Here is a 23,911-nt window from a genome sequence, read left to right as displayed (position 1 = left end):
GAAAGTTTTGAACTTACTCTTCAAAAAAGTTAATGAAATAAACCATTAATGCAGATTGGCTAGACAAAAGAATAAAAGACAGGATGAAAATAAGACACCAATGAATAAGGAAATAAGTACAGATTGAATGAAGGTGAAGAACGTCCACTGGCTGCACCAGAGTTTGGCTGGGATGTGACGGGTGGCCCGGCATGGGGTGTCAGAGACGGAGATAGATGGTGAGGGGGCCATCTACATGGGGGAGGGGATGACTGTGGAGACAAGAGACTGGCTACATGCAGAGAGGTTAATTAAATATAAGTAAATAAATAAAGACAATGAAAGCCAGATTTCTCATGGTTGGAAAGGGAGCTATAAATGTGAAAATGGAAAAAACAAGATTGAGCTCTGGTATTGGATTGGAAATGGTGGTGTTGGTGTGAACTCTTAATTTTTAATATATATATAGAGAGAACAGAAAATATTACATAAGGTTTATCTACGAGTGAAAGGATAATTCAACGATAGTGTATCTTACTACACAGATTATAAAGTAGAAAGTCACACAAATTTCTCAATATTATATCGTTAATTATATTTAATTACTATCACTAATTAATTATGATATTTAAAATGATGATGTAAAAGCTCACCGAGTACTAGAAATTGAAGGGAAACACAATAACTCAACAAAATTATATAAGAAAAGTGTGTAGCAAATATTGATGGTGGGGACACTGAACACTCTTTAAGATGGGAAACCAGCAAATAAGCCTGCTGGCACGATTGCAACAGACCAGTCCTGGAGGGCCTGGCCACTGCACTAAGACAGGAAAGAGCTGGCTTAGAAGGGTATCTACAAACTGCGAGAACTAATACAGAGCTCAGCAAAGGTGCAAGTGCTGGATGACAAGAGTTCCTCTACACCAGCACTAACCAACGAGAAAATAGAATAGAAAATAAGATATCACTTATTTTACCATAGTAACACAACTATAAACTAGAAATTAAACTAACAAAGGACGCAGAAGAATTTTACTGACAATGTTTAGAACTCTTATTTCAGGATGCAAAGAATGACTGAATAAATGGTGTTATGCTATGATCATCACAGGAGATTGGCTAAAAATTGTGAAGATCTGTAAAGATTGTAATTTTCATGAAATTAATATGTAAATTCACTACAATTCCAGTCAAAAGTCCATCAAGCCTTTTAAAATGACTTAACAAACTATTCTAAAATTTATACACAGGTATAAAAAGCCTGTCCACAAATAACTAAGTCAATTTTGAAGAATAGAGCGAAGTTGGTGGGGGACTGGGGAGGAGTTGCTCATTCCACTAGATAAAGAGGCACATTATGAAGCCATATTGAGAAAAACAGTGAGGTAACTCAGGAACGGACAAATGGGTTAAAGCCATAGACTGAGTATGGAAAACCAGATCGTGTTTATATTGAACGGGGTACACGATCCAGGTGACACCACAAGTGAATGAAGAAAGGGGAGACTGTTTAGTAGATGGTGATGGCAAACTGCCTACCTTAGGGAGATAAAGTTGGATCCTTATATCAGATACAGAGGTGAACTCTAGAGAGACTGAAGGCCTAAAGGTGATACATAAAACCATAAAGATAAAGGAAGAAAATGTGGGAGACTATCTTTGTGATTTTGGAATGAGAAAGGACTTCTAAAATTTAAATAAGATGACCCATAGTACAAAACACATGACAGAAACTAGATTTGACTGTGTCAAAGTTAAGGATTGCTATTCAACAAAGTATACCGTAGAAAAGTTGAGAGAGTTGAACAAATGAGAGAATTTGCGGCACATCAAACTGACGAGGGAGACTAAAAAGGAAAAGGTAGTCAGCCCAACAGGAAACATAGAGAAGTGTAAATGTGGACAGATATAAGCAATAAGACCTAGGTTTATATTGTCAGATTGGCTAAAAATGAATAAATAAATAATAGCTAGTACAGGGAAGGATGTGGAGAAATGGGAAAACTCAGCCACTACTGGGGGCTGTCTAAAGTGGTATAGTTGTCCTGGAGAACCATACAAAAATAGTGCAATTAAACATGTCAACATCCTATAGCCCAGCATTCCCACCGACCAGAGCAGAGGAACCCTGCAACGGGACTTTAAGGAGACAGGGAAGAGGATGTCCATCACAGGATGGACGCGGCAGGGAGTTGGAGGTAACATGAAGGGAATGGAAAAGGAAATGGAATTCCAAGCAGTCATTGGAAGCAATAAACTAGATGCACATGCAGACAAATCTTAAAAACATAGTGCTAAGGTGGGAGGGGGGTGGGGGAGAAGAACGAGATTTACAGCATAATCACTTTTATGTAAATTAAGACATATACTCACAAAACAATATGTTTTGTAAAGATATGTCCATAGTCAGTTTATATGTCAAACGTATTAGAATGAGTAACTAATGAAGGAAGGAGATAAAAGTGGCGATTAGGAATGAAGAGGAAATTATTATAAAACTAGAAGTCGAGAGGCATCAGAATACAGTAGTTAAGAGCAGGGACTCCAGAGCCTGGGTCTGAACTCCAGCTCTCTCTCTTACTAGCGCTGTTTCCTTGGGCAAATAACTTAACCTCTTTGGTTAAGCTTCTCCATCCGTAATAAGGGTCTGGTAGCTAATCTCCAAAGACGGCCCCAAACAATTCTGCCCCTCCCTGCATGTGCAAGCAGCTCCTCGCATCAAGAGGAGAGGCCTGTGACTGCTTTGACCAGTAGGATCAGAGGAAGTGATCCTCAGGGACTTCCAAGCCCAGGCAGGAAGCAGGAGAGAAGCGTCTTCCCTCTTGGAGCCCTGAGTCGCCGTGGAAAGAGGGGCCCTTTAACTGAGATGCCATGTGGAGAGAAACCACAGGAGAAGCACCTGGGCCGTCTGACTGTCTGAGACATACAAGTGCGACCAGAAAAGGCACTGCCCACAGACTGCCTTGCTGAGCCCTAGCCATCCCATGGAACAGTGAGGTGCCATACAATGGTTGTTTGAGACCACTAAATTTGGGGGTGTTCTGTTAGGCGACAATGGATGAGGTCATTGTAAGGATTAAGGAGGTAGTTTTCAAAGTGCTGAATAGCGCATGGCTCGTGGGAAGTGCTTGGCTCCATGTACACATCTGTGGAATAAAACAGAACAGGGACCTATAGAGGCTGACGGTGACAGAAACTGTGTCCTGGACTAAAGTATAGGAGTAACTCAATTCTTCGCACCTGGTGCCCACAAATAAGATAAAATAAAACCTACGATAGGTCCATCTATTCATTTCCTTGATAGGGTAACTGTGGCCCAGGAGGTGAAAAGTGTGTCCAAAAAAAAAGTTTTTCGAAACGAAGCAGGCCTCCCTGAGCCCATCTCTTCTGCTGCCTTTGTGTCCGGAATTCAGAGCCTCCAAGAAGGCACTAGATATATGAGCTCAGTGACTCACGAGTCCCTCATTTCTGGGAACACGGACAACTGATGGACTATATTTGTTTTCCTCTGTAGCGCTAGAGCCAGAACAAGCACATTTTTTATCTGTGATGAATTCTCAATTAGCCATAGGCTCCAGTATAAGGAAATGCAAGGATAAATGAAATCCACGCATAATTCAAAGATCTCAATCAAGTCAGTCATTTCAACCTCCAGAAGGATCTCTTACGATTCTTTTTACTCCCAAACACAGTGTGCTCAATAAATATGTGTTATTTAAAATTAATCCCTCTTCTTTTTGAAAAGGATTTAAAACTGTTTATGGTCCTTCAAATCATTGATCAAAGTTGTTTGTCAAAACCCAGGCAATCGCCCAGACGTTAGCAACAGCGAGTGGAAGGAAGGGGTGGGAAGGGTTCTGATGTTCATGCATGAACTGCTTACTGGGCACCTTACAGACCTTACAGGGAATGTCTGAGGTAGGTATCGTCCCCATTTTACAGAGGCAGAAACTGAGGCTTACATAGGTGGGACACCACCAACTGGGACACTGCAGAGCCCGATTCAAACTTAGGTAGCCTGACTCACAGCTGGTCCTCTCCCACTCTGTCCCACTGGGAAGCAAAGATCCAGACTCACCCCAGAGCAACTCAACAGCAAGGGGAAGGCAGTATGTCCCAAAGCCAACTCCTAGACACTAAGACTTTTGTAAAGTCAGAAAAGGTGGACTGTGGAACCTAATAGCCCGTGTATTTCTGCAGAACTGACACATTTTGGAGAGGGTCTGCAGTTCCCTGGGCATCGCTATTTAGAGCCGATTTCTCATGACTGTAGCCTCCGTGGCAAGAAGCCTCCGGCTGGCAGCCTGCAAATCCTGCATGTGCGTGGCTGGGAGGGATGGCGTCCAACCAGGTCCAATCCTGGTCCCAACCTCTCTACCTAAAATAATCCCGAACCCCGTCCCCACCCACTTCCCATCCCACTTAAGCCTTCAGAATCACAACCTGTAATTCTGATCCAGCACGAGGGCTGCCTGCTCTGTGGCTGGTCAGCAGGGAGCTTCTGGGAAGACATTGGATGAAAGCGGAGAGGAAGCATGTGCCGATTCCCTTCCCCAGGTTGCTTCCTCCTCTGGGCCTTTCGGCCTGAGGACACCCCCTGGGAGGGCAGGTTGAGGACAGAGGTTTTGTGCGCACCAGGCCTCTCCGTAAGCTGCGTGAAGCTTTGGGGCGAGGCAGACCCGGGCCGGGCCCAGGCCAGTGCCAAGAGGGGAATGAGAGGCCCCGGGGTAGGGAGCCTCCAGCCGGCTGGGGCCCCAGTGCAGGTAGCCAGGCTGCCGGTTCACTTCCATTTTCTCCTTTGGCTTCTCCACGTCCTCAGATGAGTTACTTTCACTGAAAATAAAATGACTGTGGCTACAGCCTAGCCGCACGCAAGTGGCCACCCTGGGTGCTCAGGGCACAGGGAGGGAGACCTGGACACGAAAGACAAATACACGCAACTTCCAAGTCATGCCATTTATTGTTCCTTAATTGGGTTTTACAGCTCGTCTGAGCTTCTGCTCAGTTCTCTGAAGAGCTGGAGAATTCGTGTGAACGCTCTGTGTTCCTGTCCTTCCCCAGAAGAGAAACAGGCAGGCACGTGAGTACACACAGGGGCCAGTGAGAGTGCCCTGCACTTGATCCTGTTGTTACTTTCCTCTCTGGCTTCACTGTGACACACGTTTGTCTCCATCTAATATTCTCAAGAAAAATGGTCCAGACAGGATACGGCGAGGGATGCGGGGAGAGGACTGCGTAAAGGGGTCGGTGGAGGGAAGCAGTGAACCCGTAGGATCATTTACCTGCCCCTCCTCGTTCCTTTTCCTGTTTCATTCTGGATCTTTCAAAGAGAAAGAAGCAGAGAGAGCGAGAGAGAACAAGGCTAGCAGGACCACCGGTAACTCGTGCAGCACCCCGGTTAGCAAATGCATCTGCCTTCGGACAGGTGCTGCGTGGCTTGTTGACATACGCAGAGCCTGGACCGAAGCTCCCGCTGCCTCTGTCCTCCTGGCTGGTGTCTTGTGCTTATGCTGCAGTTCCCGGACTCTCTCGCCTTGAATGACCTCAGGGTTAAAGGGCCAAGAGGGGATGAAGTGTCCTCCAAGAGCTTTCAGAACCCCAGATGGGCCCTGGTGCTGTGGAGATAAGAGTCTCTCACTGGGCAGGGAGGCACTGATGCCTCCCTTGCTGCCAGGGTGTCCTGCCCACCACCCCACATGCAACCCACTCCTTGCGCGTGGACTCTGCTTAATTTCCCAGGGTGGAAGTGTGCTCTGGGGGGAGAGAGGCGTGGCCCAGGCACAGCACTACCGTGCCAACCTTCCCAGCCCGGAAGCCCCAGCGAGCTGCCGGGGAGGGACCTGCCTGCTTTTTTCTTAAAATTATTTTATTTTATTTTATTATTTTATGGCTGTGTTGGGTCTTCGTTTCTGTGCGAGGGCCTTCTCTAGTTGTGGCAAGCGGGGGCCGCTCCTTATCGCGGGGCACGGGCCTCTCACTATCGCGGCCTCTCTTGCTGCGGAGCACAGGCTCCAGACGCGCAGGCTCAGTAGTTGTGGCTCACGGGCCTAGTTGCTCCGCGGCACGTGGGATCTTCCCAGACCAGGGCTCGAACCCGTGCCCCCTGCATTGGCAGGCAGACTCTCAACCACTGCGCCACCAGGGAAGCCCCCTGCCTGCTTTTGATATTTTGCTTCATTACATCTCATCTCATGAACCAAGACAGCAGGATTTTTCTGCAGCCAACCTCAGCAGGAAATGATCCTGGGAATCTACTGCTTCCTTAATTCATGGAAAAAACAGGGAGCAGAAAGGGCATGGTTCTGTCATGAATGTTTGCACCACTCCGTTGAGAGGCTGGTTGACCTGACAGCTCGGGGACCAAGGCTGGGTGGGCATCGTTTGTCAACTATATTACTGGGTTGCAATTCACACGCGACCAAGCTGGACTCTTGGCTCTGGAAATTTAATGTGTGACAGCTGCGTGCAGCCAGTGGTGTCCAGCATTTTAGAAAGGTCAATTAAGAAACAGTTGATGGTGGTGCAGCTAATGACAGCCCAGAGGGGTGAGCAGGGCCGAGCAAACAGAAGGGCTGAGACGTATATTACTGGAATTGAAGTGTCGAAGTGAAGCGTGGTGGGGGGAAACCTATTGTCACAGGCCATAAAGCACATCTGAGTTTTGCAGCGGAGAGCAGTACAGCTGTTTCTCTCCCCGGGCAGCGCGGGGATCGGTCTGTGAATGGAGGGCTTGCCAGACAAAGGCGACAGACACCTGCATCAGCTTGATCAATCTGCAGACAAAAATCGTTACCGTCCTCACTGCCTGTTCCTTTGCACACTCTGGAGCATGAGGCAGACGCTGGAGTGATAGTTGCAATGTGGGTCATGTTCTAGAAATCCATATTTTAAGCATTCCCCAAAGCTGGGCTCCGCCTTCTCTTCTGGGCTGTGGGCAGGTGGGCGGGTGGGAGCCTGAGTGCCAATCTGAGCGAGTGCTCTCCTCAGACAGCATGTCTGCTCCCTGGCTTCAGTGGACACACAAAGGCAGGGAGCAGTCTAGACCCCTTACACTGCGATGGATAAACGAGGGACGTGGAGCCCTTGGAAAAAGCCTATTTCAGCCTGTGACAGAATTGGCTCATGGTTGGGGGAAGGCACTGCGTGGGCCTTTTTTTTTTTTGGAAAATCAGACAAAGGGGTCTTAGACGGCTCGGACAGGCTTTTTTTGGCCACATCTACCTGTCGAGCCGGAAATTTGGCAGAGCAATGGGAATGCTAATTGATATGCAAAACAGGTCCAGGGTTCCTAGAAATGTCTAACGATCCTCCAGTTCAATGCGAATGAAGAATTAAGACATGCGCTAAATGAAATGGGAATAGGAGCACCAACCTTCTTGCTTTTGCTTTTTTTTTCCTTTTTCAAATCTACTTTGGGAAACTTCACAGGTTTTGTGATTAAAAAAAAATAGTATTGCAATCAGTGGGGGTTTGTCTTTCACACACTGGATATTTATTATTAGAAAATAGCTTCTATCAGCTGTCATTACCAAACAAGTTGAAAGGAGCGTGCTTCTCACCATAAATTGTTTTTCTCCTTAATGAAATTTAAATAAACAGTTCACTGTGGGGAGAGTTGCCACGCTTGTTTTTCCTTTAAAAACTGAATAATTAAATGAAGTTTAGTACAAAACATCCTTCAAATATGACTTGTCCTGCAGCTGTTACGGTGTCCCCTTGAGTAAGGGACATGGAAGAGATGGAAAAGACCACTCAAGCTATCAAATTACCCCAAAGAATCTACAGTAGAAACTGGGCAACAAACCAACGAACCCAAACAAAACCCATCCAAACCAACCATGAAATCAGTTTTAACATTGGCTTTTCAACTTCGATTATCATCTAAGTTTAATATATATATATATATCTATATATATATATTTGAAATAGTAATAAAAAAGGAAGAATTGAATTGCATCCTTAGCAGGACAACCTTCCTCATATGTTAAAGAGGTGTTCAGAAAATTCCATACAGTATCTGCTAAATAAACATGTTTGGCAGCTTAGCAAATATCATATGATTGCAGCATCCATGATTTGAAGTCAGAGAGCGATTTGCTTTCTTCAGGCAGAGTCTGTTGCTCAGGGCGACGTGATAACATGGCTCTAGATGTTCTTCGACCCACGGGCTCGAGGAAGGGTCTCGGGGTGGCTCAGTGCATGGCCCCAGTGCAGAAACTTCCAAACCCCAAACGACAAAGCAACCAACCAAACACACGAACATCAAACAATCGTCTCCTTTGAGTTCCTCTTGACAGAGTGGAGGCCCAGCAAGGACTTCTGGTTAGAAGGGACGTTGACAGACTTTGGAATGAGGAGAATCACCCTCTGATTGGTCCGACGCCATTCATTGTACAATCGACAGTGGTACCTAAATGACACCTGGGGTCAGGAGAGGAAAAATAAGGGAAGGTTTCAGGTAAGCGGAAGCTGATTATCAATCCAAACAACATACACGCCATTTAAAACAGCTCCAAACAGCAGTACAGTGGGGCAAGAGCCGGGGGGAAACTGCTGTAGCAGGCAGCTGAGTGCTGGGAGACTGGCCCCAGCCATAGAGCACACACGTGTGAACAAGGGGCAGGTCTCCCTCATGCCTCTTCAAACTGGGTAAAATCAGAGTATTAATAGGAAATGAGGTTCCTCCCGAGTTTGGATTTATTTTCAGGATAGTGGTCTGGGCCCCAAAGTATCAGTGGGGAAGAAAGTTGGCTGGGGGCAGTGGGCAGAGTAGGTACGGCGCCAGCCCTTGCCCAGCTGTGGGACTAGGCAATGTGCCTTTCTGGTCGTCAAGTTTCTCTCTGTTAAATGAGAGGGATGCTGGGGCTTCACGCACCCTTCTGTAGGTTGGACACTGCACAACTCGAAGGACCCCATTCACGGTATGATAGGAAGGGCACCCTTCGTACTGTGCTGTGGACAAACTGAACCACTGTACTTGGCGGCCCCTGTGGGTGATCCCCATTGCCTCCAGCTCAGTCCTTCCATGGCGTCCAGCGGGGAAGCTTCTGCATGGGCACCAACTCTGCTGATGAGTTCTTCCTGAGCCAGTGCCTGTGCCCACCTCAGCGTGGCATCAGTGCCCTGTACACCACGGCACTTGTTTCTCTCTCACCCTGCACTAGAAGCATGTTGAGAGGGGCTTCCCTGGTGGCGCAGTGGTTGAGAATCTGCCTGCCAATGCAGGGGACACGGGTTCAAGCCCTGGTCTGGGAAGATCCCACATGCTGCAGAGCAACTGGGCCCGTGAGCCACAATTACTGAGCCTGCGCGTCTGGAGCCTGTGCTCCGCAACAAGAAAGGCCGCGATAATGAGAGGCCCGCGCACCGCGATGAAGAGCGGCCCCCACTTGCCGCAACTAGAGAAAGCCCTCGCACAGAAACGAAGACCCAACACAGCCATAAATAAATAAATAAATAAATAAAAATTAAAAAAAAAAAAAAAAGCATGTTGAGGGCAGGTCTTGTGTTGTATTCATCTTTGCATGCTGTGTACCTATCATAGTGTCTGGCGCTTAGGAATCTGCTTAGTTAAGTTTACTGAGTGAATGGATGAGTGACTAAGTATCCAGTACCTTCTAACTGCAACACTGCTTTAGATTTAGGCCTCTCTTACATGATACAGGACAGCACGAGCAGTAAACTCATCATCAATTGTGACATAACTTGCCCCCAAAGTGCTTGCTTCTTGTGTAAATATACTGGAATGAGATGCTTACATCTGTGGTTTGCTTTGGAGAAGGCTGGCACAAAGCACTGATGAACCACCCAGGAAATTCAAATAATCTGTTCTTCTGAAGATGTACAAACTGCCTTTAAAAGTGGAAGCAGGGCTTCCCTGGTGGCGCAGTGGTTGAGAATCTGCCTGCCAATGCAGGGGACACGGGTTCGAGCCCTGGTCTGGGAAGATCCCACATGCCGCGGAGCAACTAGGCCCGTGAGCCACAGTTACTGAGCCTGCGCGTCTGGAGCCTGTGCTCCGCAACAAGAGAGGCTGCCATAGTGAGAGGTCTGCGCACCGCGATGAAGAGTGGCCCCCGCTTGCCGCAACTAGAGAAAGCCCTCGCACAGAAATGAAGACCCAACACAACCATAAATAAAATTAAAAAAAAAAAAAAAAAAAAAAGTGGAAGCAGGTTCTAGTTTGAGAATATCCAGATAACTAGGTAAGTGTTGGGGAGGAAGGTGCCCATGACCTGAGAGAGACAAATTATCCAGCTATTGGGCTGTTTAACCACCTGGGTTCTGTGGGTCATGCTGACACTGGTACAGGGTCTCCGTTGGTCAAAGAGCGGGCTGACCCTGTGGTTTGAGCTCAGTGTTGCTGGAAGCGGAGGAGAATGCAGGCCCTTGATCAGAAAGCGCTTGTCTGTCTTCATGGCAGGATCGTGAAATCCAAGGCCACTCACTTAGATTTCTGAGGCTAGAAAGCAGATGCCACAGGCTGAATGCCAGAGACCTTTGAGTATGAAAATAAAAGCTTTTAAACTCACACAGATGTGCTTTTCTCCAAGAGGCTCTGAACATGCCAAAGTGGAACAGAGGTTTTTTTCTCTTTTTTTTTTTTTCTTTAAGCTTGATTCTCTTACATCTGTTCTGTTCTGTCCTGATGCTGCTTGGTGCTACTCATGAATGTAAGAGGCAGGCTGGAAAGCGTGCTGTTCAGGGCCAAGGGCAGGGAAGGGGTAGGAAACAGACAAGTACTAATGAAGAGCTGAGGCAGTACAAGAAGTCTGGAATCTGGAAATATTACAGGAAAGCTGGATTTGAAATCAAGAGTCCCTTCGCCCGGGATGCGCATGCTTGGCGTCTTCAGTAAGCAGCAGAAGCAGCTGCAGCTGTGCGCAGCAGGGAGCAGCCCGAGGGCTGCGGGCGGGCGCACCGGGCTGAAGCCCCATCCTCTACTGATGTCTCCGTGACTTTGGGAGGGTTGTTTGCTGCCTCCAAGTCCCGGTGTCCTCGTTTGTAAAATGTGAATAATGATATCAGAGATAATGCATAAAAAGCACTTAGCACAGTGCCACTACCACACGTTAGTGTTCCTGGCCTGTCATTTCTGATGGGTTAAATCTGGTAAAGAAGATAACTTTGTGACACTCCTTCTTGGATACAGGAAACTGGGGGCAAAAAGAAAAAGAGAGGCTGGGCTGTTTCCTTGAAAGCCCTGCTCTCAGTGTGCCCGTGGAGGCCGTACCACCTGGGAGCTTGTTAGAATGTCGCACCTGTGGGATCCGCCCAGACTTAAGGAATCAGAGCGTGCATTTTACCAAGATCCCCTGGTGATTTGCATGTACGTTCAAGCCTGTGAAGCACAGGGGAACGTGGGGAGTCCATGACTTAGCAGGTCTCCTGGTTCCTTGGCCGGGAAGTACAAAAATCAGCCTGCTCGTTCGGACAAACAAACGAGATCTTATTACGCATTAATCTATCTTGATTGCTGTTCACCACCATGTCTGCAGGCAAATTCAACCAATAAGAAGAAAGCATCATGAAGATGACGCTGCATCGGGGAAAACAAAGGAAGGTAGGTGCAGGGCAGAGGGACCATGGGTTTGCAGTCGCCCTGGGTAGTCCTGGCTTTGGTCTCTAGGAGGGCCAAGACACTCCCTCCCCTTGGTGGAACAGAAGAGGAATAAAGCAGGTTTGATTTAGAGCAATAAAGAGGCAGTGAGGAAAAAATAAACAACATGAGGGAAGAAGAAGCTATGGCAATAGTAACGCTGGGAACTTCATTTAGATATTTCTTAAATTTCTGAGGTTTTAAAGAAAGAGGGTGAAGAAAGAGCACAGGGCCACTATTCTAAAAACACTACTCTTCATGGGATGGGTTTCTTGAAGTGTCTTCATGTCTTCATCCAAAGGCTATTTATTAACCTCCTGTCACGGGCAAGGTCTGCACAGAGAGTTGCGGTCACGTGCATGGCACACAGAGGGCTGGAGCATATTAGCATCACCTCTCCCTGAGGGAGGTGATGGGCTGCACTGAAGCTTTGCTGTAAAGTCACAGCAGGCTTTGGGAAATCTCCTTTCGAATTTTGATTCTGCCCTCTCGGGAGTTTATGGTGCGACCGAAGCATATTGATGGGGCCAGGGCTTTGGAAGCTGCCTTCCCAGAACTGGGCCAGCTCACTGACCTGTGATGGCACCGTGGAAGAGAAGAGGGCGGCGCGGGTGTGAATCAGCCACACCAGGTCGTGCTGGACACCCTCGGGGTGTGTCTAGACCCGCCCCGCAGTGAGCCTTGCCGGGACAGTGTTCTGTGGGAGCTTCCCCCTTCGTAAAGAGATTTTAAATGATTAACCCGTGGGACTGGGAGTCAGCCAGAGGAGCCGGATCATCATTCATTTCATCCTGTGATTTAACTGGTTTCTGGGCTGGGCACTGGTTGCATCAGCGACGTGGTGGATGGTGGTACCTCCTGCGGGTCACTGCACGTGGGCATCGCTACACTGGGCTAATGCAGATCCTATGTGGACACTTTCTAAATGCTTCATGTGGACTCAGTTCTCGCCTACTCTTCTCGTGTCTGTCCACAGGCTTCAAATGGTTTGTGACATGCACAGTGATGTTTCTGGGGCACCTTTCCCCTCCCCCCCCAGCTCTCAGGGAGGAGGTGGTCGAGGTCTTGGCCTCCTGGGTCTCAGACACCTGTGTTTCCGCACAGTAGGTTCCAGAAGGCAGAACTCCCCAAATCTGTGTCAAGCCTGGGCCCCGGTGGAGGCAAGGAGCTCCAAAGGCACCCGTAGGCGAGCAGCACGGGTGCGGGTCCCTCCTGACAGCGCCCGGCGAGGCCCTTCCAGGAGGGCTCCTCCGAGAAGCCGGGCTGGGACTGACACTGTGTTTGTTTATCTAAGACATTTTCACAGCATATTCTCCTTAAGCTTGACAGCTTGTTTACAGTGGGTTTCTGCTGGAGGGCAGTTTCCAAGTGCTGTCGGCTTCTGAATTACGGCTCTTGCTAGGGCCACTCAGTACTGCATTTATCTGGGAAGGAGTTAGTCTAGATTCGATAACCTGCTGCTGAGCTATGGCCACGCATTTTTCACACCAAAGGGGAGAAGCGCCCTTCTTTCCCTCCAGCTGCTCGGCATTTTACAGGGAGCCGGGGGGCAGTGCGGGATGTGCAGGAGCACAGCAGTCAGAGGAAGAAAACCCGTCCTCTGCCAGGTGCTCTGATGGATGTTCCCGAAGTTATCCCACCTCATCCTCACAATAGCACATTGGCCCAGGGGTTAGCAGTCGCTTCCCCAAGTTTCTGCATTAGGAGAAGGATGCTCAGAAAGGTTAGGGACCTGTTTGAAGTTACACAGCTATCAGGATGCTAAATCTTGGGTTTAAACACAGAGCCTTTGGATTCTGAAGGGATGTGCTTTTTACCACGCAGCACTGCCTTTTGGAAGCATTTCTGGAACGACGTATGTTATCAGTCTCCTGAAAGAGCCACTCTGGGGACCCTTCCCTCCCAAATTTTCCTTTCACCTGGGATGAGAGATGAAATAGGATCACATCCATTTTTTCTCTAGGTAATCTCTTTTTTTCTTTCCCTCTTTTGCCCACCCCCCTCTTTTTTTCTTTCTTGTTAGGTGTGTGCTTTACAAAGCAGATTTTCAAAAAAGGCCTTAAGCTGGTTTGAATGCCCAGCATTTAAGTCTATATCTTCATCCGTCCTTCATCTTAGGCACTTGTATAAGAAAAATCAGAGACTAGCAAACCTCTAAACATGGTAAAAACTTACACTTAATTATTTTCCAAAGCGCTTTCCCATGGACACTTTCACTTCAATCTCGTAAGACCAGGGGAAGTTGGCAGGATGGGTATTAATCTCATCCCCACTTTACAGATGAGGACATTGAGGCTCAGCGAAGTGATATGACTTCCCAAGGTGGTTCAGTAGTTAGACAGTAGTAGACAGACAATTTCTTTCTTTCTTTTCTTTTTTTTTTGTTGGCCATGCCACACAGCTTGTGGGATCTTAGTTCCCCGACCAGGGATCGAATGTGGGCCCTCAGCAATGAAAGCTCTGAGTCCTAACCACTGGACAGCCAGGGTATTCCCTAATTTCTTATTTTTAATCCTCTTCCCATCACCGTGTCCTTGTGGCTTCTGAGTCAGCCTGGTTGCTTGATTCACAATGAATCAGGACACACTTTGGAAGCATAGACATTTAAAGGAGACAGTAATAGTTTTGCTTGGGGGCTTCATTAGGCTGGGAACAGAATGCCTACCTTAACCAGAGGCCTCTGATAAAGCTCCAAGCATCGGAACACTACCTGTTTACCAAGGCTCCTGTCATGCCCCTCTCACTGAGACTGAAATGTGTCCCCCATTTATTGTCTGAAATCCCCCCTTGAGAGGAGGCAAAGAGCTGGACAAGAGGGAAACGCGATGAGCAGGGGGTTGTGGTTGGTCAGTGTGGCAGGAATGGCAGCTGGTGGCGCAGGACTCGGGAGACAGAGCAAGGGAGCAAGTGTGAGCACTAGAAGCTTCTACATGCGACACTGTGCTGCGGGTGTGGGAATGGGACAGTCTAGACAGGAAATACATATTGAATAACAATGGAATGTGCTCGGATTAGAGATGAGCAGGCACAGGAGAGTCATGCCAGGAAGCACGGGGCCCGGTTTCTGAAAACCTTCTAGAGGATCGTGACATTCTTCCCTGCAGGTCTCAGAGGGAAGCATCGAGAGACGGCACATGCTGTGCTTTGTGGGCTCTGCCAACTGGTACCCGAGCAATCACGGGGTTAAAATAATAAAGAACCAGAGAGAGTTAAAGATTTTCCCCTCATATACAGCAGGAACACTTATTGGGAAATGGTTTTTCTTTAGTGACAGCTTCTCAGCTAGATGAATTAGTGTTTTTATGGGCAGCAGAGTCAATATCCCAGCCCAGAATAATCATCAGACGAAGTGAAGCTCCACGTCCAACAAGGACTTTAGGCCGCGTCAGGACATAAAAAGAAAATAACCAGCAGGAGGATTCATGATCTGTGCAGGCAGCGACAGCAACGGTGGCCAAGTGCATCATTCACCATACATCACAATCCCGGCAAGAGTGAGGAGCATAAACGAGAGAAAGAAAACACCAGGCCTCCTCACAGATGGAGTCCTTGGCTATGAGAGGAGAGGGATGTCTGGGGTGCATGTCTTTGAGGAACTCTCAGAAGCTGGGGCTTTTTCTTTGCTTCATCTCCTCTTCCCAGCAGTGCACATACACGTACGCACACACACACACACACATTCACGTGCGGGAGTAGACCGAATCACACACTCTCGTCAGCATTTGAAGGTCTGTCTGCTCCCGGGTGGGGGAGATGAGCTACAGACAAGAGGGAAGGCTGTGCCAGCTGGGGGACTGCCAGCTCCCACCGACCTAACTCCCGGGCCCTGGGCCATACTTACTAGTGTCCAAAAGAGGTAAATAGTGAAGAGTGCGACAGTGAGTGCAATTAGTCCGACGGCTTCGAGCCGACTGCTAAAGTGCAGGTGGTCCACGGCGCCCCGTAGGCAGAGCCAGCCCGAGATGGTGGCCAGAGGAGTGATGAACAAGAAGCACACCATGTCTCCAAACAGAGTCCGCTTCTCGTGCTGGGGGCCTGGATTTCTGAGCCACTGCCAAGGGAAGGGAGACAGAGAAAAGCAAGGACAGGGTTAAATGCCAGGGAGGAGTGAAGACACACTACTCTGAGGTTGTCCTTGTCTTCAGCATCTGGAAAAAGGCACTTCCGACCTGTTCTGAGATCACACAGAAGCATTAAGGGCTCATTCCCATGCCCTGTCCCATGAACAGTAGTGATTATGATGTGAGTATAATATGACAATAGTGATTATGATGATAGGAATAGTAATAATAATAATAATAATAATAAAAGCATCCTTGCTGTAGATGTCCTGCTGGTTTTGAAAAGAGTTCAATGATTATTATTTTGAATCACAGTGACCCTCTGTGGAAGGCAGAGAGGACCTTATTTTTGGAAGGTCACTGAGGTGCAGGAGGTACTGTCATGTGCCAGAGCCTTCCTGTGTCTTGACCCTGGGAATGTGTGCAGGAAAGGGTTAACTCAGCAGGCCCAGGTTGCTCAAATCCTGCACATTCCCAAGAAAGACCTGTTTTTTTAAGACTGGCTCCTAAGAGAAGAGCTCTGAGTCCTTGTAATAATGTGCCTCATAAGAGCGTTTTTGTATGCCTGAGGCCTCGGGCCACATGGTGCCAGTGTAAGCAGATAGTTTATGCCAACAGTGTGATTTATGCTGAACACCTATTTTTGTTGTAGGGGCTGGAGTCTGAGTGGCTTGAGGTCTTTCATGCAGGTGCCGCATGTCTTCTGTGACTGACCCCAGTAAACACCCTGGACACTGAGGCTCGGGTGAGCATCCCCGACAGATAACGCTTTGCATACGTTGTTACAAATTGTTGCTAGAAAAGTTAAGCACATCTGTGTGATATTACTTGGAGGGGACATCTGAGAGCTTGTGCCTTGTTTCTCTCGGACGTTGCCCCATGCACTTTCTCCCTTTGCTGGTTTTAACTGGTATCCCTCTGTTGTAATTAACCGTAACCATGAGTCTAAGAGCTTTTCTAAGAGCTTTGTGGGTCCTTCTAGTCAATCACTGAGTCTGAGGGTGGTCTTGGGGAATGACACTCATCTGACTCCATGAGTCTTGTAATGCCCCTGCCTTATGTTTTAGGACCCTGAACCTCCTACGTAGGACCATCTCTGACATCTTAATTGTGCTACCATATTGACTGAACCAACTCCAGAAAGGGTGGGGAAAACGTCAGCTTGTTGAAAGACTAGAGATGAGCATTCCTGCAGGACGGGAAAGAGGGCTGCTGGCCTCCCACTTGGGGGACTGCTAAATGTCTGCTGAGATGTTTTCCATAATCCATTCTAGGAAATGGCATGCTTACCTATTGGTGTCAGAGCATAGTGGTAATGAAGCCAGGTGGCTTTCCTTTGGATTAGCATGGAAATGTGCCCAAGTAATTTGACATTCCCATCTCACTATCCCTTGTAGTAATGACAGAGGCCAAGGAGTCCAGGGAAGGAGTGAGGTCACACACAGATGATAGGGTGAGGTGGGAGAGACACTGGCTGGCTGGCTTCCATCTCATCTCGGGGTCTAGCAGTGCTGTGGGCTGCTGAGCAGACACCCCAAGGGGCCAGCACAGCGTCTCCTACAAAACCGCTGGTGGGAGGGAAAGGACCATGACAGGGGAGGCAAGAGTGGATGGAACTGACTGGAGAGAGGGGGAAGGCCAAACTCAGGGCAGAGACAAGAGACATACGAGCTGCGAAGAAGGCGAGCAAGTTGAGGCAAGAGCTGTGTAAGGGCCAACAAAGGCCTCAAGGAGTGAGCACAAGAGATGGGAGGTCAAAGGCACAGAAGACAGTTTTCTGGAACGTTCCCTCCCTTGAATGTTTGCCTGAGGCGAATAGTAAATGACCCCGAATGCCTAAATTACCCCTTTCCAGTGACAATCCACTTTAAAAATGGGCTGAGATGCTGAAAGAAGTCACCTCAGCTCAAAAATGGAGCTGAATACATATTAAAACACAGATTATGGGGAGTTGACTGGTCTGTGAATATAAACGCAGTGTTATAAAAATTTAATACAATACCAAAATGATCAAGTGCAAACAGTATTAACCCTGCTACGTGTTGTCGTGCTACCTCATCTGGGCAGCTTCAAAGAAATTCAAAGAGCTCTTAGTTATTAACGTTTTCTTATCTAAATACTGGCACTATCTCTGTGGAGAGTAGAAATGAGGCCTTGTTATCCCAACTTTACAGAGGCTCAGCGAGGGAGAATGACTGCTCCAGGTGATACTGAGAAGGGTATCAGAATCTCTCCACTCTTATTCAGATGTCCTGTCAGTAAAATATTTGAAAATTGAAATTGCAAGACGTTAAGAAGTCCAGATTCTTTAACAACAGTGCCGACCTAGCAGCGGCCCGACCCCCCGTGCTCTCTCCCTCACCCCCTGACAGCTTAGATTTTCCCTGGAAGCAGATCTGGGAGCCGGGCCTACTTTTCTCTGTGTCCCCACTTGTTGCAACATAGTAGGTTCTCAATTACTACACGACAGATGTGCACAGACAAGCTTACCTCATTGGCTAAGACTCCCCTCAGTTTCTGTTCCTTGGGAATTCTGAGTACGTTTTATTAAAACTAACTTAGCACTTTATGTGGCCCTTGACATTGCTCAATGAAATGACTCAGGAATGCAAGGAGGTAATTGTGGATGACTACTGAGCTCTGTTTGATGTTAAATAAATTGCAAAGGCAAACTAGAAATTGCTATTGCTTGTTCCCAGTTTCCTATTTTCTAATTGTTCTTTGATCTTCTATATTCCTGAAAAATTTCCAGGCCACTTTTTATGTCCATGACCACCAGTACCTGGATTCTGCACCTTATTAACACTATACATGTTCTTCTTTGGCTCAGTTTACTCTTTGTATGGTTTGCTGCTGGGTCACACTTAGGTATGAGGTTCTTCAAACAGGTACTGCTATGTTAAAATCTGTGACTTCTTCAGGACCCTAAGTATAATTTACCTCCTACACAAATGCAGGCCCCATGAATAAGACCACTGGTAACGTCTGTTGTTGAGGAAAAATTTTCCCTGTGCCATGGTAAGAACCTCTGCCGAAGTATCCAAATAGGCTGATACAGGATGTTTATACAAACAGAGTTTATAACAGAGAAAATGGGATTTTGCCTCAAGTTTCCAGCAATAGGGGATTGTCTAACTACGATATGGAATTTACTTAAAACAGACTACTATAAAGTAATCTGAAATGGTAATGTATATTTTATATTTACTGACATGATATATTGCTGAACAGGAAAAGAATTCTATTAGACAGAATGTAGAGTATGATCCTGTATATGTAGTGATGTATTTACATACACGTGGACATTTACATAGATGTAGTGAATTTACATAGACAAAGACCAGAGGGATACTAGCAAAATAGTTGCTACTCTTGGTGGTGGAATCAGAATGGTCTTTAATTTTTTCCTTTTTGTACGTATATTCTTGTTTTTCTAAAATGAACATGGATTACTTGTGTAAATATATATATATACATCCAGAGGGGGAGAGGGAGGGAGGGAGAGAGACAGGGAGAGAGGAGGGAGTCAGGGGAGGGAGGTGTCTAGTGCACAGCAAACTATAGCAATAAAATAAACTATTACTGAGCCAAGGCTGGGGCAAGCCACTGCTAGCTATTTGGAGTGTCTTATGCAATGTCTCACTGAGTCTTCACAATAACCCTGTGAGGCAGGTGCTAACATTATCCCCATTTTACAGATGCAAACACTGGGGAGCAGAGTTTAGTAACTCACCTAAGGATAGATTGCAAGTGGGTATTAGAGGTGAGATTGAAACCAGCCTCACTTCTGTTCCTTGCTATCCATATTTATGTTTTCTTTCTGCACCAAATGGCATTTGCATGTGCGCGTGCGTGTGTGTGTGTGTGTGTATATGCCTGCACATGCACACACTAGATGTTTTGCAGATTTTCAGCTTGGTGGAATACGTTAAGTCCTGCTGTTTTATTGGTACATCAGATAACTGAATGGTTGGCTGGCTAGGATGTTATCATGGTAACTTTATAAAATATTTTTAGGCTGCTGTTCTGTTCTATGTTAATTCTTTTACTAAACCACAATAAGGTCCAATTTCTGGGCGTTTAATCTCAGCTACATTGTCATGCATTTTAGCTTAATTCTTTTTTTTTTTTTTTAATGGTGGGTTCCAGAAACTGAAAGTTTTTTTTTTAGTGTTGATCGTGGCAAGTAAGAGGGGGAGACCTAAAGCACAGTTAGCAAGGTAGGTAGAGGCCATATCTTTTTTTTTTTTTTAATTTATTTATTTTTATTTATTTATGGCTGTGTTGGGTCTTCGTTTCTGTGCGAGGGCTTTCTCTAGTTGTGGCAAGCGGGGGCCACTCCTCATCGCGGTGCGCGGGCCTCTCACTATCGTGGCCTCTCTTGCTGCGGGGCACAGGCTCCAGACGCGCAGGCTCAGTAATTGTGGCTCACGGGCCCAGTTGCTCCGCGGCATGTGGGATCTTCCCAGACCAGGGCTCGAACCCGTGTTCCCTGCATTGGCAGGCAGATTCTCAACCACTGCACCACCAGGGAAGCCCTTAGCTTAATTCTTAATAGGCAAAAGGTTGATCTCAATTATTGTTCAATTACATTTCTTGCTTTTCTATGTCTTCTGCCTCTCTTACCAGTTATACTTATTATATAGAGAGTATTATACCTATTCTTTAGTAGCATCTTCATCTCCCACACATTCAGTAAAGAGCCTGCTGAGGCAGAATGGCAGGTTTGTTGGTGTGTCCGTCTTCCCACTGACCTGAGGTGGGCCCTTACCTTTATGTCACTGGCATCTATAGCACATTCAATGTTCATAAGGTTGAATGAATGACAGTAGCTTAAGTTTACATGTTTACTCAGACCTTACAATACGCCAAGCACTATCTTATCTGCTACATGTAGTAACTGATCTACTCTTCAGTAATCTTTGAAAGAGGTATCATTATTATCATCATCATTTTATAGATAGGGAAACTGAGGCTTGGAGAAGTTAAAAAACTTGTAGAAGTTTGGCCTTGGCTTTTATCTATGTGGTCTAGCTCCAAGGACTGTGCTCCTATTATATCATCATTATCAATAAAAAAAGGGGGGGGGAGAAGAGCGGGTGGATGAAGGGGGGAGGAGGAGGAAGGTTGCACCTTAACTGGTGTTATCAGTGCAAGAAGGAATATTTACTTATCATGGTTCCCCTCGTGCAAAATACCCATTAATTTATCCTGCTGCTTGTGGACAGCTTTTGCAGCTAAAATATCATTCTTGAAGAGTCTTTAGTTTGACCTTAGTCCTCAGCTTGTACTTGGTGGTTAGCTGTATTTTAAGAGCAGAGGTCTGTGATCGAGAATGCTAATTTGCATGGCATCTTTCACTTGGCAGGTCCACCCATATGGCTGCCAGGGGATCTGTGGGCAGCCCAGGGCACCTTCCTGCCTTTTGTTCTCTGATTCCATCAAAAACATAAAGCAGACAGAGATTGTGCTACTGAAAGCCCTGGCAGTGAGCTGCCCTTTTTTGTGGCGACCTCATGCCAATCACCTGACTTGTTTCCGAACCATGAGATTGATCTACTCTTGGAAATAGGTACAAAAACCAACCAACCAACCAACCAACCAATGAAACAAAACAGAAACCTCCACCGTAATCAGCAGTATAGGGCCTGAGACAGCAGAGGGAATTAAAGCAGCATTCCATTGCCAGGGACACAGCATCATTCACGGGCTGTAAATGTACATCCAAGGTGAGCCAGGCACTAGTGGTTACTTTCAAGGTGGGTTAACTGTGGGTTCAGTTCTAATTACAGTGTCAATTTGTTAAATCCTTTACGCGTGGGTAAGGGTGAGAGGGTGCAGTGCTACAGGACATTAGATCCTGCCTCCCAGACTCTAAATTAATTGGCTTAAATCTCCAAGGCAGACAGGACATCGGGCAGGTCAGTTTGTACTGGAACCAGATTACACTCTGGTGGCTAATAGCTCTGATCGATTACAACCTTCCCCATGAATCTCCTTAATGAGAAACCATCATGAGAATGAAAGAAACTGATAGGAGGGATGAAAGTGATAGAACCATAACAAATTTATGGAGTAGAAAAAAAAAGAAAAAAAAAAAAGGCAAGATCTCAGAATGTTTACTCAGAATGTTTATCTGCCTGAGCGTCTCCTGTTAATCTGACACTTGGCAGAGTTATTTACCAAGCGCTTGCCTTTCTTGGGACAGGGCTTATTCTTGAAGTCCAGCACAGCCTGCACTGAGCTGTCTTGCTTTCCTGGAGAGCTGCAATGTGAAAGGGGCAGTGCGACGCTCAGAAGACATGTGACAGGTCCTCTGCAGGATTTAAAACTGAAGATGAAACCTGAAAATCATGCATTTCAGTTAACTTGAAACAGCAAAGAACAAAACCAAACAAACTCCCGCCAGTGTTTTAAATCCCCCCAACTCCGCAGTCTGTCAGTGAATTTCCAGGACAGCTGAAGCTGCTCAGAAGGAGATTCTGATTCCGGGGGAGCTAAGGAGATGCTCGCTCCAGACATCCATCAACCCCAACTGGAAACAACGCACTTCAAATGAAAACTTCACAGATGATTTGCTCATGACCCTAAATGCCAATCTCCAGCCTCGGCCTCTTTCCAAAGCTCCAGATGTGCATATTCAGCAGCCCACTCAACAGCTCCACTTACGTGACTAACAGACAACTCAAACTTAATCTGTCCACGACCAAACTCTTGATTTAGCACGGACCTCACGACCTTTCTTTTCTGCAGCCCGTATCAGTAAATGACACCACCAAACACCCAGTCACTCTGTCATCCTGTTTCCTTTCTGTGTCTTATCCTGCACATCCAGCCCTTCTGTAAGTCTGGTCGGCACTCTTTCGACATACATCTGGAATCTGTGCACCTCTCTCCATGTCCACTGCTGCCATCCCGGGGCTACCATCACCTCCTACTTGGGAGGCAACAGCCTCCCTGCTTCCACTCTGGTGACCTCCTAGTCCAGTTCCAAAACAGCAGTCACAGTGACCTTGTAAATATATAAATCAGATCATGTTGCTCCTTCGCTTAAAATTCTCCAGTGGTTAGACTATAGTTCAAACTGTTTACCTGGGACTACAAGAAAACCTGACCTCACCTCTGCCTTCCTCTGTGTCTCTCCTACTACCTCTCCCCCTTCATTTTCAACTTTACACATGGCTGTTCTCACATGGGGAACAGGCTCTGCCCATATTCTTGCACGGTTGGCTCCTTCTCATCATTTGGGTCTCAGCTCCAATGGCACCTTCTTATTGAAAATGCTCTCTGCACCTGTGAGGACTACCTGGCTACATTTCCTTTTTTTTTTCTTTTTACCTGGCTATATTTTCTATAGAGCACATGACACTCTCTGAAATGATGCTGCTTATCTATTTGCCTGATTGCTTGTTTATTTTTTGCTCCCCACTTCAGTGAGAGCTCCATGATGGCAGAACTTCATTTTTGTTCATTCTTGGATGCCTCGATCCAAGAACAGTGCTGGAACATTGTAGATGCTTCATGAAAATGAATGAATAAACATCTGAGATGCCAGTAACCCTGACCAGAAATGATCTTACAATATTAGTTAGACTAATCAAATCAACTGGTGAGGAGAAACTTTGTTGGCAGGTGAACATTAAGTCCTGAAGTTCACTGCTTTTAGCCCTCTAGGTTAGAGATAGCATTCCTTATGTATCACTCCTTTTAGGTTCCCAAGAGAAATATCTACATAGTATTTTTTTAAAAATTAAAAAAAAATTTTGTTTATTTTATTTATTTATTTTTGGCTGTGTTGGGTCTTCATTGCTGCGCGCGGGCTTTCTCTAGTTGCAGCGAGCGGGGGCTACTCTTCGATGCGGTGCGTGGGCTTCTCACTGCGGTGTCTTCTCTTGTTGCGGAGCACGGGCTATAGGCGCGTGGGCTTCAGTAGTTGTGGCTCGTGGGCTCTAGAGCGCAGGCTCAGTAGTTGTGGTGCACGAGCTTAGTTGCTTCGTGGCATGTGGGATCTTCCCGGACCAGGGCTCGAACCTGTGTCCCCTGTGTTGGCAAATGGATTCTTAACCACTGCGCCACCAGGGAAGCCCCTACATAGTGTTTTGTTGCTACAAGGTGAAAAACCTGTAGTTTCTGTTCAAGCTTTTTTTTCCTAAGATGTAAATAACCGTGGAATACCATCTATTTTTCCATAGGTCATGAAATAGCATGAGAAATCCAGTAAATTATTCAAGGTCCTTTGTACTGTTTTCGTCACAATTACTATCTTTTT

The 23,911-nt window shown here is 46.6% G+C and overlaps 1 protein-coding gene across 2 annotated transcripts in view; it reads right to left on the bottom strand.

Moving 5' to 3' along the window:
- Positions 1 to 7,451: 7,451 nt before the first annotated feature.
- The window catches only part of MARCHF3 (membrane associated ring-CH-type finger 3), a 148,657-nt gene continuing 132,197 nt past the window's right edge, over positions 7,452 to 23,911 (bottom strand). Inside the window, exons 4-5 of one of the 2 annotated variants that reach the window (XM_082457921.1) lie at positions 15,423 to 15,632; positions 7,452 to 8,403 (exon numbers count right to left, since the gene is read on the bottom strand). In XM_082457921.1, the coding sequence (XP_082314047.1) occupies positions 8,245 to 8,403; positions 15,423 to 15,632 (369 nt within the window). In that variant the 3' untranslated portion in view covers positions 7,452 to 8,244. The remainder of the gene's footprint in view (positions 8,404 to 15,422; positions 15,633 to 23,911) is intronic. The other variant, XM_082457922.1, reaches the window with a different exon arrangement.

This window comes from Balaenoptera physalus, assembly GCF_965194825.1.
Source record: "Balaenoptera physalus genome assembly, chromosome: 3".
Classification (NCBI taxonomy): Eukaryota; Metazoa; Chordata; class Mammalia; order Artiodactyla; family Balaenopteridae; genus Balaenoptera; species Balaenoptera physalus.
The sequence above is the reverse complement of the archived record's forward strand: the minus strand, read 5'-3'. Positions and strand labels throughout refer to the sequence as shown.